Here is a 17,340-nt window from a genome sequence, read left to right as displayed (position 1 = left end):
ATGCAAAGGTTTCAGTCTGAACACGCTGCGGCCAGTGAGAATATCCTGACAGAAACAGTGAAAGATTCAGGAGGTTTGAAAGGAGGGATGTTCAAATAGAGGAATCAACTCATCTCAGTGTAGAAAGTTGAGGCCAAGACAACTTCTCCAGCTATTTTGCCAGGCTTGCATTTGTGGTAACTGGTATGACACAGCAGGGCATTTCTGAGATATTCCCAGACAGAACGGGCCAGTATGGCTAGGCTGACCACTACAGGGAGGAGATCAGTGGAAATCATGAGTTATCGTATTTTATTTTAGGAAACTTTTCTGAGTCTGCTGTGCTGCTGTCCAAGAAAGAATGAGACAAGAGATCCGAGCTGATGATCTGACTGATTGACAGATAGAATACAGGTGGTGTGCTTCCCCAGTGTGAACTGGGTGCTCTGTTAAAGGGGAGCTCCATAGATTTGAGACAAATAAAGTCTGTTTACAGGTCTTTGGGGAGCATGACTGCATATGTGAAAAAGTTGTGTAAGGCCTTTTTTGGCTCGAGAGAGGGCTGTGTCAAGTCTTAGTAAATCTTTGAACAACTGGGCTAACAGCACTCTAAAGGTACAATAAATCTCAATGCTCTGGTCTCAGTTAACCATTTTATCTCTGTTGTTGCTGGAGTGCAATTATCTGAGTTTAGATGTTAATAATGGACATTAAGGCAAAAGAGGAGGTGGCGAGGAGATGGATGGTCTGAACAGAAATGGAAAGGGGACTCATGGCGAACAGCGTAAGGCATCAACTCTTATCACTCTCGCTTTCACACAGTTAATTGGTCCTAGTGCGGGATCAAGTTGAACACACGAAATGTTGGAAAATGTCTCTGGAACCCCAGGAGCCATGGAAAAGCCTGGAATTTCTCTATAAAAATGACTAATTCCATTGTTTATTAATTCTTCTGCTGTCTTTTGGCAATAAAATTAGACTCTCAGAGTGCAGTGCCTATCTGGTATTTTACTGCACAATGTGTTTACATGGGAGAGAGTGAAGGAAGAAGGGGGAGGAGAGAGAAGTACAAGAAATGTGCTTCAAGAGGAATTTACTTTGGCAAAAATAAAGGAATACAACTGAGCTGCAAATTACACACACTAACATTTTATCACATTAAAACATCAACAGATGATGTGTACATTGAGAAAAGAATGAGCCAATCAAATCATTTAATTACTTAGGACATTTTTAATGGTTGTGTAGCAAACAGAATGGCTATGTGCATTATTCTGTGTACATAACGAATCTGAGAAAAATCTTGTCTCCATTCAAATACATTAAAATAATCAACTGTAAAAATTCACATAGAAAACATTTTCTTAAAAAAGGAATTAGTGAGCAAAAGGAATGACTCAAATAATAATAAAAAAAATATTCCAGTGATGTTCTGATATCCTTTTCATTTTTTTCAATCTTTCTCTCTCCTTATTGTTGAAAACGGCTGGTATCTGGTACACACAATCATCTGGCACTTTCCACCTGAAGAGAGGGGAATATCGCAGAGATAAAACTGAAGTCATGACTCCGGTTTAAACACAGCTACAACATATTTTGTGCTTGAGAACTGGCGCAGCAGTCTATGGGGTATTGTACCTAATTATTCTGTGTTACTGGATTAAACTGTGGCACTAGCACTTCATCTGAAAAAAAGATTTCTACACCTACTGAACTTAAAGAACCTAATTTATTTTAATGTTGTTTAAGTGCCAAATCTTCTATGTTCAAAGACATTCAATTTTTTTTTATGGAAGATGTCATGTAAAAAAAAAAAAAAAAAAAAAAAAGGAAGATTTTATTCATTCTTGAAATGCTGAACTTCAGGGCTAGAGTGCACGCTACAGTATTGTGTTTGCATAGGAATAAATATTGCATGGAGCACCTGACATTACCTCTCAGGATTCCTGTCATTACACCACAACATCATGACAACATGTATGCTGATGGCTACTGAATACCAATATAAGCATGGCCAGACATTCAGCAACTACTGTTGCAGTTCAGTGGGAGGGAAAGTGGGTTAAGAACGAAGGAACGCACGCACACAACTGAACAAACATACATACTTGTCTCAGCAGTTTTTGGGCAGTTTTCCAGTGTGCTATATCCTCAACAGAAAGACCACAAAACAGTTTTTGAAACCTAGCATTTGTGACAGCATGGTCGGTACCGTACAGTAATTACAGATGGAGACACCCACGTGCGCTCAAACCTACATGCACAAACACACACACACACACACTCACACACACATACAAGTAGGGAGTCGATTGTCCACACCAACCTAAATCTAGGCATCTTCCTTCACACACAAACACAGACATTTTCATACACAAACACACAGGCATGTAAACTGCTCAGGCTAGGTTTCGTATGGAAACACCCTTTTAAAATGCAAAGTTTTTTTTTTGGTTTAACCGACTGTGAAAGAACTTTTTCCTCCCATCTAACTCTACTTCCCTCTGGGGTTTATGAGAATGTTCATGTTCATGGATGAATGAAGATTTTCTTCATATAACTGTTTTTGGGCATATGTGGCAACACAGCTTAGCCAGGTGTATGTAAATTATCCTCCTTTTTATGTGAAATCTAACTCATGTATGCAAACTAGTAAACTGAATCCCTTCTCGGTTAAAAAAAATAAAAAATAAAATAAAACACAACACACTGAAACACCCAAGTGATGACTACTGTTTGACTGGTCCACACACCAGCCCAGTGCAAACTTTGACTGGACAAGGCCTGAAAGTGAAATGACAAGACTGGATTTCTATTGATTGGCACTTTTTTCAATAATAAGGAAAAACTGTTAACATTTACAAACAGTAACATACAGTATTTTAGACAATTCCAACAATGTGTTCGATAGTTTAAAAAAAAAAAAAAAAAACACAAACTGAAAAAGCACAAAGTGGTCGCGGCTGAAACCTTCAGAGAAAACTGCAGGATGTGCCAAATTCCAGATGTTCCAAGTCTAAATTTAGAATTTGGAAATAACCACAAAAATGGCTGGATCCCTCCTGAGTAAGTCTTTGGAATTCCTCAAGATGCCCTTTGATGAATGTCAGGTGAATTGAGTGATGTGGAAGAATACAGAGAAACAGAAACAGAGAAAAATACATTAACAGAAATGTGCACATGCTGAAGAAAGCAATCTTTATAACATTGGCAAAGATCCAAAGGTTGATGGCGGACATCCAAGAGTTGAGGTGAGAGCCCCGCCCTCATCCTCTGCCCCTCTCCGCCCTCACAGAAGACACAGTCAGTGCTACCCTAAAAGATGCCTCTGTTAAGACAAAAGGTCAAAAAAACAGGCCTTTTTCCAGTAAAATAATCTCAGATTGATGGTCCCTGGAATGCCTAAGAAATATATCTGTGTTTGGATATCACTGACTGAGTAAAAACTTTCTGCCTGCGCTGCCTAATTAGACCGAGAGGGAGCAACCTCCAATAATTCCTCCAATGATTCTGCCCCCTCTAGTTTAGGCTCCTCTTTCTCCTCTGACTTGCTCTTCTTTGCGGGCAGTTTACTTGACGAAGGCGTGCCCTCCTGCATCAGCTCTTTGGCCAGGATGTTAGTCACTGCATTACCAGCTCGTCGGTGGTTGGCTGACAAAGAGAAAGACACAGAGTGAGTAAGATAAACAAATACAGACATGGTGATAAATTAGATGTCAAGTCCATACAGATATGTCAGTGCATGCCACATATTGACATATTTGACGTATGTGCAAAAAAAGACGTGTAACAACATGTTGGTCAGCCATACAATGCCACACCAGCAGCCAAATACTGAACATTGTCACTGCAAATATAAAGAGTCAACCAGTTCAATTACTTAACACACCAAGCAGTGAGCTACAGACAGTCACTACTGTGAGCCACCAAGATTAGCTTGGGTATGTGTTTTGAATGGTAAAACACAAAATGGATGCTTGCTTTCTTTCCAAAACACACAAACACACACACACACGTTACCATGACACACAAACACTCAAATGCCTGATTGGTATGGCTGTGTATGTGTGTGGATTAGAGTGACATCTGAAGCAACTCACTGCTAATGTCAGATTAGACCTACACATGAATTTGACGAACTGGAATAAATTTGGAAAAGAGGGATGAAAAAAGGGAATAAGAGACATTCAGGGGAAGAGGAAGTGGTACTGATGAGATGAAGGAATGGAGATGGTGAGTGTGTAAAAGCAAGGAGGGAAGGAAGGGGGAAGATGGAGGGTGAGACCATGAAGAGCCAGATGATTCATGCTGTGGGAGGATTAAAGAGGCAGGGATGAATGAAAATGAGAAGAACATGGATGGAGAGACTGAGTTAGAGGAGGAATGAGCTGTGAGGATTTACAGAAACACATAGAATAGATCACAGGGAAACAGTGGATGAAGTGAGGACAAATAAGAGATGCACAGGGATGGATAGAGAAACAGAACAAGTGTGACAGATTGTGCCCCGTGGATGCTGTCGTTTTTATTCTTCTACGTACTTATACTGTTATTTCCTCTTCTCCACCCACCCACCCACATCCACACACCAGTAGCCTTGGCTTTACCTCTCCGTCCCTCTTTCTATCCTTTACCACTGTTCATTCTCCTGCATGGGTAGACAGCTGTGTCGCAGCCGCCATTTTGAATTATATAGGTCAGTGGGAGATTGTGTTTGTGTGTTTGCTCTTATTTTATGTCTGGTGTATGTCAAGAGCTCTTCACTCCTCAAGCAAAATATGCTCTGAATAAAATGTTAACATCAGTAAAGGACACATTTGTTATCATAAACACACACACATTGATGTAATACGTACCTGTGCTAAAAGCAAATCAATACATCAACACCGTGATACAAATCAATAAGAATACACATGCAAATAAACCATTGTACACAAACCAAGACTTGACACATGGTTCTGACGGAGCAAAAAAAAAAAAAAAAACAAACAAAAAAAACACACAAACACACATACAGTTACCGAGCAGGTCTCCAGAACTAGCTGTGACAAAGACACAATTGAGTCTGGGGAGAAAAAGGATGAGGAGGATTTGGAGATTAAGAGTCATGTTCACAGTTGACTTGTCTTGTTTGTATGTGAGCCCCAGCTGGACTGATCAGCACAGACAGCTTGGGCGTCAAACTATCATCTCAAAGACTTTCCTATGAGAGAGACAGCTTTCTCCCCATCATAAACACCAATGCATGGGAACACTTTCTCTCTTTCTCAGGCTCCTCTCACATACGTCCTTCATATCTATTTTCGTCCCGTTCCGAACCTCCTCTCCCTTAGTCATAAAATTATTAATTAAAAATGATGCGAATGACCCAAAAACAGAGAGAAAGAGTGTGCGCGTGTGGGTGTTACTCTACATATATGTGTACTGTGCTGAGCTTGTCCTAAAAAAAATCCAACCCGCAGAGAAAAGCTCATCAAAGGCTGTCAACCCAGCTCTTTTCTCTCATCCTCCTCCTCCACTCCCTCTTGAGAGAGAAGACAGAGAATAGGATAAGAGTCAGGATCAGAGGGCTGTTGTATTGGAAGCAGCCTGGGAACAACACACTGAAGTGATGAGAGGAAAATTCTGAGCAAATGTCTTTCTATATTTGAACACAGTTAAAATACAGGAACTAAACCAGCCCTCAGGAGTAAATACATAACTTAATATCCAAGTTTAACTGAGCACATTTAAGTTTTTTCACATAACATTACATAGTTAACACGAGACAAAGAAAAAATAAATTTTGCTTTAAGGATAAGCCTCACAATATTCCATATCTTTATTATTTTTTTATCAAATCCCATAAAAAGACCAAAACCATCAATGCATTAGTCCATCTCTCAACTTTCTGACTTACCCAGCCTCTTTGAATATGCCTCCTGAATATGTACAGTAAATATTCAACATTGGGTCAATGGAAACATATACTTTCGTTTTTTTAAGTTTATAAAAGTTTCCCAAAACAGCTGGGCACTTAAGTTTTTAGCAAGTGTTTCTGAAACAGGAGTTAATAATGCATTTTTCTGTATATAATAATAAAAATATAGAATATCACCAGAATGATCTTGTAAGGAATGACTCCCGCAGTCAAGTTCCAGTACCTTCCACTGGAAATTAGGTGGAAGAATATAGCACCTTGAAGCTTTCAGATTGACACAATAAAAATGTTCTATTGCCCTGACCAGTGAGTTTGTAATTTGAGTTAATTATTTATTTAAGGGCACTCAACAGAAAGAAAGAACTAACATAACCCTGATGATGAGATGTAGGATCCAGTGTTTTTGGAACTTGACCAATACAAGGGACCAAGGATATCTCAACCTCTGCTGCTTTGATGCAACTTTGTAGAAGTGCAGTATAAAAATCAGTGGAGTACTTCTTTAACACGTGGCACTGCAAAATATAGGAAATTCTCAGCATGCATGTTGCATCCACAAACTAGCTCTGATGTTGTAAATGATCCATGCACTTGGCATGAAGCCTGGTGGTTGCAGCAGTAGGAAATGAGACGTCGGGACTCATAGCAGACTCTTTTTAGGTCTGTTTACTGGTGGGCGTGAGATTGAATGAGTGTGTTTGCACACTGAGGGGTGATCAGAGGTACAAAGAGTAAAGTGAAAAGATCATCTGTAACACATTACACTCCAGGAGACTAAATAATGACTGCCTGATGAGTGAAAGAATGCTTTGTTGTACAGTATGTGTGTGCTGCCCTTATGAGTGGAAAATAAAGAAACAAGGAGAAGAGTGCGGAGGAAATTTGCAGACAAGCAAGTGTAGTACATTTTGTGATGAGAGGGTACCAAGAACTAGCTCAGTGCCAATCTCGAAGTATACAGAGAATGCTCACCTCTTCTCTAATCAGATTATACCAGCCCAACTACCTAATGACAGTGAAATCTGCATGGTGGATACCAGTGTATGACAAGGAAGCATCCATCTTTGTGCTCTTGCTTTATTGTAAAGCAGCTGCAGCATAGCAACAGTGACATGACAACATGGTAACAGTGACGCGTCTAGCATGATGGTGTATTTGCAGATGTGGGCTGAACCTCCATCAGTGTCTCCAGTTTAGCAGAGACTCATATTGCCCTCCTCAGGCTGAACTAGGTAACACACTGCTGTTCTGCACTAGAGGAATGTGGGAAGAGTGACATCACCTAGCACCACTAGTGGCTAGTGTCTCTGGGTTAGTATTGATGGGAAAGCATGCATTTTATGTCACCAAACGGGCTCAACTGTATGTGTATGTGGTTTGCTGGCCTGTATTGTCTCAGTGGGTGTTGCATGTATACATGTGACATCACCACTGCTTTAGTAATGGTTTGACTGATGAGTCCTCTCCTATTGGTCTGAAGAATTCTCTCTCTCGTGTGTGTGTGTGTGTGTGTGTGTGTGTGTGTGTGTGTGTGTGTCTGTCTGTGTACATTCTATGAAAGCACAGATCTTTATGGGGGTCTTTTTGTCTTTTTTTTGTAAGAGCAGACTGTCTGCAGAGCCAGCGTGTGCCTCTATTGTTGCTATCCCCTTTATCTCTGTCTCTGTGTTGTGATTGGTGCTTAGTCAACTAGTTGCTACTGTGATTGGTTATTCTAGCAAGGGTCAAGACCTGGCAGATGGGTCTATAGTGAGTGTTTAGACACGTCATTCCTCCACTTAAATTGCTTTGAGAACATATACACAGGAATTACTCTAATATAGCCAAGATGACAAGTCTGTATTCATACAAAAGGACATAGACAGATCTTGAGCTCACCATGTAAAGCTGAAAGCCAGAGTGTGATAGTGTTTGAAAAGGTATGCAAGGTTGTCTGTCCTCTGGAACGCTATGTGCCTGTTTTGGTGTATGTATTGGTATGCAAACATCCATTTTTGTCTTTGTATTGGCATGTGAGCATCTGGTTTGTGTGCATTTTGTCCATATGTGTTTGAAGGGGGGGTTGACAGACGGAGGGTAGACAGCTGAGGATCCCCCATGCAGTCTAGTCTTTCTATACAACCAGCACATGCACGCGCACGCGCACGCACGCACGCACAGAGGTACAGGTCAAAGGTTATAGGCCTGGTAGTCTTGTGCCTTTCCATTCAGGCACACTGCTGTGACACAATGAACATGATAACATACTCAATAGGCCCTCAGTAGTCCTTCAACACCAAGTTGGTGACGTCTGCAGTCACCACAGCTGTTAGTGGAGGAAACAAAGTGGAGGGGAAAGGATTGACACACTTCACGTTATGAGGACCATTACGTGCACAATGGCAACTAATAGCTCCACAGACCAAAATGTTAAATAAAAATTTATGAGCCATGTTTTATAAACTCATGATAGGATAGACAGAAAAAAGTTGCTTATGCTATGAAATCACACACTCATAGCACCCGATGAGAAACATTGCTAATATATTATTGTATTACAAGTGCAACTTTTTCATTCCTTCTATCATTAATGCTGATTAAAATCTTAGTAATCCTTTAATTTTCCACAAACTTCATCCATAGTATACTGTCATATAATGTAATAGAATGTAATATAATATGTTAAGGCATGTAAAATAACTCATTAAGCTTTAATGTGTTTGTAATGCAGAGTGCATTTCATATAACATTCTGTAAATAAGGTCGTCATAGAAGGTTGTTTGCAGTTATAGTTCTGATATTCGATATTTTAAAACCGTTACAGGGTTAAAAAAGTTTTCTAGCCAGAGGTTTCACAACATGTCACGCGGCTAATGTAACAAAACTAAAGTATAATTATAGTGGACATTTACTGACTGCTACATATATTTTTGCTGTCAGGGCCGCATCTCACCATATCTGTAACTTTCCAAAACCGACGATCCGACATTAACACCTACTTTACACCAGGACTGGCCAGAGGTGCGTAGGTGAGAAAGTATGGTGGGTTTAAATTTTTCTTTCTAGCTCTTTTTTTAAATTTATTACACAACTATTTGCTGTATTTTTCAAGTGGACAAAAGCGAGTAATGCTACTTATATCCTCCTGGAGAGACTGTCTGAAAATATGGGAAAATATCCCCATATTTAAACAATATGGTGTCTCCCCACTCTCTATAGCGGACAGCTTTTATCTCTATCTAGATTGTGGCTGTTTGGATGGGGCATAAACATGTTTAATTTCCAACATGGTTGGACACCACTTAGTAAAAAAACACTACTTTTCTATTATAACCCGGCCGACACATTGTAATTACAACTGAAGCATGCTGAAATAACCCCAAAATATGGTAATTGACAAAATCTTCCTTTAAGCTTTTGCAGCCTAGCTCTGTATCACTACTTTTTGTTTTTCGCTCGACTGCAACAGCAGACCCAGCCCTATACACGCCAATGTCCGTGACTGACTTAGTGAGGGACTGAGTGTGTGAGTGAGTAAGTGATAAAAGATACACCAATGGCCAGCCGAATGCTGCACGGCTGAGTGCTGATTTTACACTACTGGTTGGCTGGCTTAGTGTCGGAGTTTCCCATTTGATTCAAAATGAACTGGCGCAAACGATTTCTATTGTGTTATCAGGGGGTCATTTACAGCATTTCAGTCACTACTTAATATTTGTTCAGTTGTCTGACAACAGCAACATAAAAACATGTAAATGAGAACCGCTTAATTGGGAATTCAGCTGTATTGAATTACTGTACATGTGAGCCAAGACAGTAGGAGAGAAGCAAACAGATGAAGGGCGGTCAAGCAATACACTAGGTTTTGACCTAGCATTGTTGTTTTTTCTGACATAAAAGTACTTGAGTATGTAATAAGACTTTCAAACTGACAGAAAGTCTCAGTAATATCACTGGCAACTGGATTATGTAGTATAACCTGTTTGAAATCAGTTTGTGCATTTTTTTCGCACTTCGGGGTGAATGAAGAATATGTCTGTTGCCACTTGAATTGTGTTAGAGGGCTGACAAGAAGCAGTGAAAGGTAACTCACTATTCATTATATATGAACATAAGTACAAACTTCAATGGTGTTTCAACTGACATGAGAATGAGTAGATATTTTTTTCACATTTGGGTGAACTCTTATGAATGCTTTATTACATTTAATATTTATACCCCAGATTTATTATGTCTGATGAAAACAAGACTAGGTCAAAACCTAGTATATGGCTGGGTCGCCCTTCATCTGTTTGATTCTCTCTTACTCTCTGTGGTCACATATACAATCATTTAATACAGCCAAATTCCCAATAAAGCTTTTTTCATTTATGTGTTTTTATGTTTCTGTTGTCAGACAACAGCAAATGTATCAAATTGACAAAGATGCTAGGTTGGCAACACTGACTGTAAACATCCCCCCCAGTGACGCAATAGAAACTGTTTGCGCCATTTCATTCTGAAAGAGCAAAAACCAATAGTGTAACTTCAGCACTTAAGTCAGTCAGTCAGTCAGTCAGTCAGTTAGTCACAGGCATTCGCATTTATAGGCTTGGCCCCGCTGTTGTAGTCCAGCCAAAAAACAAAAAAGGAGTGATACAGAGCTAGGCTGCAAAAACCAAAACAGGCATCATAACACTAACAATATTACCAATGAATACTCCAGTTACCGTAAATGCCAACAAAATTAGCCAATGAATTACCTTCAAAAGGTGCTATACAAATAAACCTGCCTTACTAGCATCTGTTTTTAATGTATCAAGGTGGTTATGCTGTGATATCAGGCAGCTGAGCCTCCTGTTCGAACATGTGGCTTTATTGTGATTTGGTATATGTTCTTTTCCCTTGCTAAGAGAAGTCATGACTCCTCCTCCACTACTGTGCTTATTTAAAGATCATTCAAGAGGATTAATCTTTGTTTTCCGTATGGAAACTAGTTATGTGACATCTAATCTGTAATAACACAGAACACAAAAGTTTAAGTTAATTGCATTTTAACTACATGGATAGTAATTAGAACTAGGTAAGATGAGTAACTGGTTTAACTGGCCTTAAGGCTAATGGCATACTATCTCTCACAATCAGTGAGGGAGGGAGAGACAAGGAAACTCATATCACCAAAATGATGCCACTTTTACAACATCTCAGATCTTCAAATATATATACCTCTGTAAAGAAACAGCAGTCTTTTCTATCACTTTGACCTGCAAGATTCAAGGAAATTAATTACTTTTTTCCACAGTTGTGGGTCATTGATATTGTGTAACAAGCACAGAACAAATTAATGGTAATTTTTCTTCAAATCTAATCATCTTTATCCACTTTTCTGCCCTGTATCAAGAACATATTGCAGTATTACACAATATGGAGCAAACACTAAAAATACTCTCCATTTGTACATGAGCTGGATAGAGCAGTGTTTTTAGCCTGCTGATGAAGGCTGCCTGTGGCCCCAGCGGTGCCAGATATGCATCAGTTAATCCAAAGTCAGGATGTGCCTCCTCCTACTTCAGCTCCACTAAATTAAGATGTCTGACTCAACTAACCAGACACCCTCCTTTTGTGTGGGTGAAAGACTTTAGGCCCTTCCCAGCTGTAAGAAGCAAAGTGGGTAACTGGAATGGAGCAGGCTTTAAACGTCAGTAAAAAAAAAAAAAAAAAACTCCTAACACATCTCAAATAGCCAAAAAAAAACACCAAAAAACAAACAAACAAAAAAACACTGCATGGTTTTACAACCACCATATGAGCCATGGAAAACCCTAAACTTGGGCAACAGAAAAACAAAAAGAGAGGACAGAGGAGACTGGGAGGAGGTACTGAGCAGGCATGATACATACAGCCACTTATACTTTCCTACCACAGACAAGTATGCGTAGGGAGGAAGGCTCGCTCTCCCATTCTCACACATATGTTCAGGTATTTCCTGTTGGAGTGTGAGGTGGCCAAACAGTATTATGGGTGACTGACTGAGCCCTCAAGTAGGCCCCATTCTTACTCATACAGTGCTCCTTCCTCTGCTCCCTCTTTTCCTTTTCCCCTCTCTCACTGTTGTCTCAGTCAGTTTAGTGGTGATGAGCCTGAGCTGTTTGTTATCAAAAACTTCTTACTGCCTTCAGAGTTTTTCTGAGTGTGTCACAACCACTGTTTTAGTGTAATGCAGAATTACACCTTTCAGATTATATAAATGCATTTAGTGAAAGAAAGAAAGAATGAGTGCAGTCTACCCTCTGTTTCTGAGCTATTCCAGTCTGGATCACTACTTCACATCTGGCTTCTATTGAAGGAGGGATTGGGTTGCACACACTCTTCTCCAACCTCTCTTATGTGTGAATACTCAACCCACACATGTGCCTGTGCATGTGAATAAACATACAGACCCAGTCTCTCTCTTGTTCTCTCTCTCAGTTATTGGGGACTGGACACTTTCCCACTCACATGGTTACACACGAGTTTCCCAACACCAGGAATCATGTTACAAAGTTACTATCATAACAGCTCACATTACCTCATTTTCATTTGCATGGTCTAAGCGGGCTATATTATCCACCAAATGTGTTACGCACACAGTTTAAAAACAAAAAGGAGAGAGAAAAATACTGTAGTCTTCATTAAGTGAATGTGACTGGACTGGGCAGCAGGAGAGGACAGCAGAGTAAGTAGCTAACCAGATCACCGCCCTAGCTCTATGAGCTTACTAACTGAACAACATGGCCTGAATGAAAATCAATACAGGCTGGGGCTGTGCTCAGGGGTATGTTCTCACACACGGGACATGGACTTCCAGCTGGCCCAGTAATGAGAAAAGCAGTGTTCCAATTTTTTTGTTCCAAGATAAAATGGAAAGTTGGATGATTATGATGATATAGATTTCATAACTTTATACTTTTATTTCATTTAAAGTAAGCTGTGGATTCAAAACCTACCATAAAACCATGTAACGCAGGTGTCTACTACTTCCATTTTCATTGTATGGGCACAGGTGGTTTCAGGTTTTTTCACATTACACCTTTGTAAGTTGCATATTGGACCATAACTGGCTTCCCAACTAGTTGTAATGTCATAAAATATTGCTCAAATCTACACTTTTTAACCCAGACTCAAGGTGAGCACATGAGAAAGTCTCCTTCATCAGCAGATGAATTCAAAAACAGTGTCACAGTGACACAATACAGTGTCAAACTTCAAAGTCAAGTAATATTAAGCAAATTTTTTTTTTTTTTTTTTTTTTTTTTTTAAATGGAGAGGGACTTTAATGATTATTTTCTTCACACTTAAGCCAGTTGTTCAAATATGTTTTGCCTATTTCCAACTCACTGATCTCACTTCCTTAAACTTTCTACCCATACTCTGGTTAATCCTCCTTGGTTCTACATTCATATTTCTCTTATATTTTCCTATTCCGAAAACACACCCTAATCAGTTGCTACTCTCTTCAGTATCTTGCTGCCCACACCCACCCATGGCACCCTCCCTATTCTTTTGTTGTTTTGCCAACCATTTGTGAAATTGGCTTTGGGGCCTGGTAACCATAGCCAGAGAATACTACCACAACCCACAGTCTCTGAGCCATGCAACAGATGGAACAGAGACAGGAACACAAACAAATCTGTTGTTGTGTGTTGACAGAAACCTAGAGACAGTGAGGAAGAGCAAGATGGATGTCTCATATGTGACGTGTTTCACTATAGTATTAATACCACAAATGTGCACGGAAGGAAACTAAAGTCTTAGTTGATTTACAGATATGATATTTTGAAACAGCTAAAAATTTGTGAAGCTTTAAAGTTTTGCTTCTGTATGTGTACCTGCTTGCCGGGGTCCTCTCTTTCTCCTGAAAGCAGCGCCGGACTGCAGCGCCTCCAACAGGCCATCCATGATGCCAGTTTCGTCACCCTCTGTAAACAGAGCACAGCATATCAAAACATGATATCAGCAATGCATCAACAAACACTAGATTAAATCAATATGATTAAAACTTTTATATATTTTACACAAACACAACCCAATTTTCACAACCATCCTATTTTAAATCAATACCTTACCCTGAGATATACAGTTATTTTCTTTTCCAACAACATGGTATTGATTGGAGGTTTTGCAAAACCCTCCACCCACCACTGTTTCCCTCAGACACATCAACATACATGTGTGCAAGGGGTTATTTACCAGCCACGTGTCCACTTCGGCAAATTAGCTATATTAACCCAGATAGGCAGTGACCTAGTTGAGCTATTGCCACTGCTAGAGGCTACACAATGAAATTTCAGCAAGATAACCCCCCCACACACACACACACACACACACACACACACACACACACACACACACACACACACACACACACACACACACACACACACACACACACACTTATTGGAAAGACACACCCATTGAGACCAAACCTGTACATAAACATTCAAATACTATAAAATGTGTTATGTGTTCCAGTTAAAGTGTATTGATAGGATCCTTGCATCTGTGTATGTGTACAGGTAGAGTTTTGTATGGGTGGTCTCATTGTTTGTGTGTTTGTTTACATCCACATTCTCTGCACAGCTTCAGTGACTGGTGGCCTTAAATCGGGGTTTGCACAAGTGTGTGAGCATTGTTTTGTGGGCAGGATTTAGTGGTACAGCTCTGCGCTCAGGCAGATGGTTTTAATTATTTCTATTTGAACCTCAAAAGAGACAGGGGTCTGGAAAGGGGGCAGTGGGGTTGGGGGTTAAAGGTTTATGTTGTCATCTCCCAACACACACACACACACACACACACACACACACACACACACACACACACACACACACACACACACACACACTCTATTTAATCCTGCAGTAAACCATGAAGCAGATGGCCAGTGGTTACGCCTGTCACGTCGGAGAAAGTCTCTCGCACACACTCTCCAAGCCTTGCAAAGCTCACATACACCCCTCAATGTCCATGTCCTAGAACTGCACAGATACTTCAAAATGATGTAGGCCACGTTTTATTTTCTTTTTTGGGAAACTCATCTGGCACATTTCCACTTACACTAATCACATGGTTGGCTTAAACCACTGGTAGAAGCACACAGACACACAAACCTATTTGTGAAAATGCACTAGAGGCAGTAGAGGGATCACACAATGACCTAGCTGTGTATAAAACAGGCTTATTGTTGACTGTGTGAACTCCCAACTAAAACAAGAATGTCCTAGGGCCTGTGTACTCTATAGAGCTGTATGTATAATGATATATTGTTTTTGTCTGACTGTGACCTAGGGAAACACTATTTGATAAAGCTACATGAGAGTCTTCTTTCATCAAAGAGAAGTTATTTGGTTTGTTAGCGATTAGTAACAGTGCTAATAATGGTGGAAAAATAAACTTGTTGGCTTCAGTCACTTTATAAGTCAGTCAGTTTATAATCATGTGCTTTTTGTTAATTCATGGTTTTTCTGTGGAATAGATATCTGGTTAATGCGTTATAACTGACAGTCAATACAAAATCAATATTGAACTGGCCTCAAATACTGTGTGGCCAAAGTAAGGCTCGGTACAATAATGCAGCACAAGCATGTGCACACAGTCCACACACAACTACAGTCAATGTTACAAACAGCAAGGTATTGCCTGAAGCAAGAAAGAACATAAGATGGATTAATTAGTGTAATAGCATTAGATCATGAGCTCTTGAAGATGTCTCTTTGGATCTGCTCTACAATGGATGCGCGCACACACGCACACAGAGAGAAAGAGGTAGGACAGCATCTTGTGTGGACCAATAGCCCCCCTAATGGTTGTTCACACAATAACAGTTGAGGACATGAATGGAACAATTTACAGAGAAGGGAAGTGGAACAACAAGCACTGGAATAAAAACAGAGGAAAATGTAAAGGGTATGAGAAAGAAAGATGGTTCACTTGAGTTGAAGACAGATTTTTCATTTTCCTAATGTCCCATGATTGTGCCTCTCCCTCACAGTCGCCTGGGGTGAGACATCAGGCTGCCCAGGCTTATCCCATCTGATCCCCTCTCTCACCCTGTGCCTTTCTCCTCTCCTCCTCTAACCCACTTTTCTAAGAGACAACAACACAGTCTAATCTCCAAGAGAGCATCTGCTGCCCTACTCTCCTTCTTTCCTTGCCCTCCCCCATACTAGTCCCTCACTTGTCCTCTGAATGGAGCATGAGCACTCCTAGTGGCAGTTCCCATACCAGCAACTGTATGGGTACACACACCCTTTGCCACATAGATAGAAACACACAGCCTCAAACAATCTTTTACAGACAGCACTGACACCTAGCTGTAGAAATAAAGAATACTTGGTTTCCAAGCTGCTTTGGCATACGTCCAAAGATGTATAACAAGCAGGGATGGATTTGTCATTAAAGTAGTAAACAGAATTTATCTGATCAAATTAGAGAAAAAAAAAAATCTTACTTAAACCAGATTGTGAATGTGGACTTTTGGGTGTGGCATTCTGGTACCCTGAATCCTTAACTTCCATGTTTCACGAGAGCCAAACAATGCAAGTAAAAGCACTTAATAACTACATTCACAAAATATGAGATAAGTGATAATCTCTAAAGAATCTCAGAAAGACCAGTTATTCACAATAACTATCGTCACATGCTTAGCACATGTGAGGCTCCGCTGAATAGGCGTCTGTCTGTCTGACTCACAGAGGAATGACAAGGCCGCAAACTGCAAACACACACTGACCTTCCAGTGTTTAACCAACGACTGGGATATTTTGTTTACACATTCAGAGAATTCATTAGATAGTAAGGGTATGTAAGTAGAAGAGTGGGGGATAGAAAGAAAAAAAATGGAACTAGGAAGATGTCATCGTGCAAAAAACTAGCTGCTGAAAACAACCACTGTGTAATAGCCATCCAGTATGAGGGTTATAAACAAATATAGAACAAAGACCAGGTGTGTGTATGTCGGATTTGTGTGTGGTTGAATTAAAATAGGGCGGTGTTGAATGACTCCAGGAGACTGGGGCAGTCAAATATGCCACCTGTATGTAAATGATCTCTAGCCCACTAATACACGCACGCACACACACGCACGCACGCACGCACGCACGCACGCACGCACACACGCACGCACACACGCACACACACACACACACACACACACACACACACACACACACACACACACACACACACACACACACACACACACACACACACACACACACTCATCTTTGAAGTACTATTATGTTCCATTCATGCATGCCTCTAGAGACTGAACATGATATTTGAAACTTACTTTCTACACAAAATGCCTACTCCGTACTTTTAACACTGAGACAAAGTATTCCTAGTGGAGTGCTGTGTCTTTAAATGCCCTTTAAATGAAGGACAGACAAAGGGTGAAGGAAAGGGAAAAAAAAAGAAGGAGTGATGGAATAAAAGAAAGAAAGAGA

General features: G+C 40.2%; 1 protein-coding gene across 2 annotated transcripts in view; it reads right to left on the bottom strand.

Moving 5' to 3' along the window:
• Nucleotides 1-1,082: 1,082 nt before the first annotated feature.
• Nucleotides 1,083-17,340, bottom strand: part of LOC120785061 (protein diaphanous homolog 1) — a 92,667-nt gene continuing 76,409 nt past the window's right edge. For both annotated transcript variants that reach the window (XM_040119379.1, XM_040119380.1), the window contains 2 exons: nucleotides 13,726-13,815; nucleotides 1,083-3,630 (listed from right to left, as the gene is read on the bottom strand). In XM_040119379.1, coding sequence (XP_039975313.1) covers nucleotides 3,443-3,630; nucleotides 13,726-13,815 — 278 coding nt within the window. In that variant the 3' untranslated portion in view covers nucleotides 1,083-3,442. The remainder of the gene's footprint in view (nucleotides 3,631-13,725; nucleotides 13,816-17,340) is intronic.

Source organism: Xiphias gladius, chromosome 23 (genome assembly GCF_016859285.1).
Source record: "Xiphias gladius isolate SHS-SW01 ecotype Sanya breed wild chromosome 23, ASM1685928v1, whole genome shotgun sequence".
In the NCBI taxonomy this organism is placed as follows: domain Eukaryota; kingdom Metazoa; phylum Chordata; class Actinopteri; order Istiophoriformes; family Xiphiidae; genus Xiphias; species Xiphias gladius.
The sequence above is the reverse complement of the archived record's forward strand: the minus strand, read 5'-3'. Positions and strand labels throughout refer to the sequence as shown.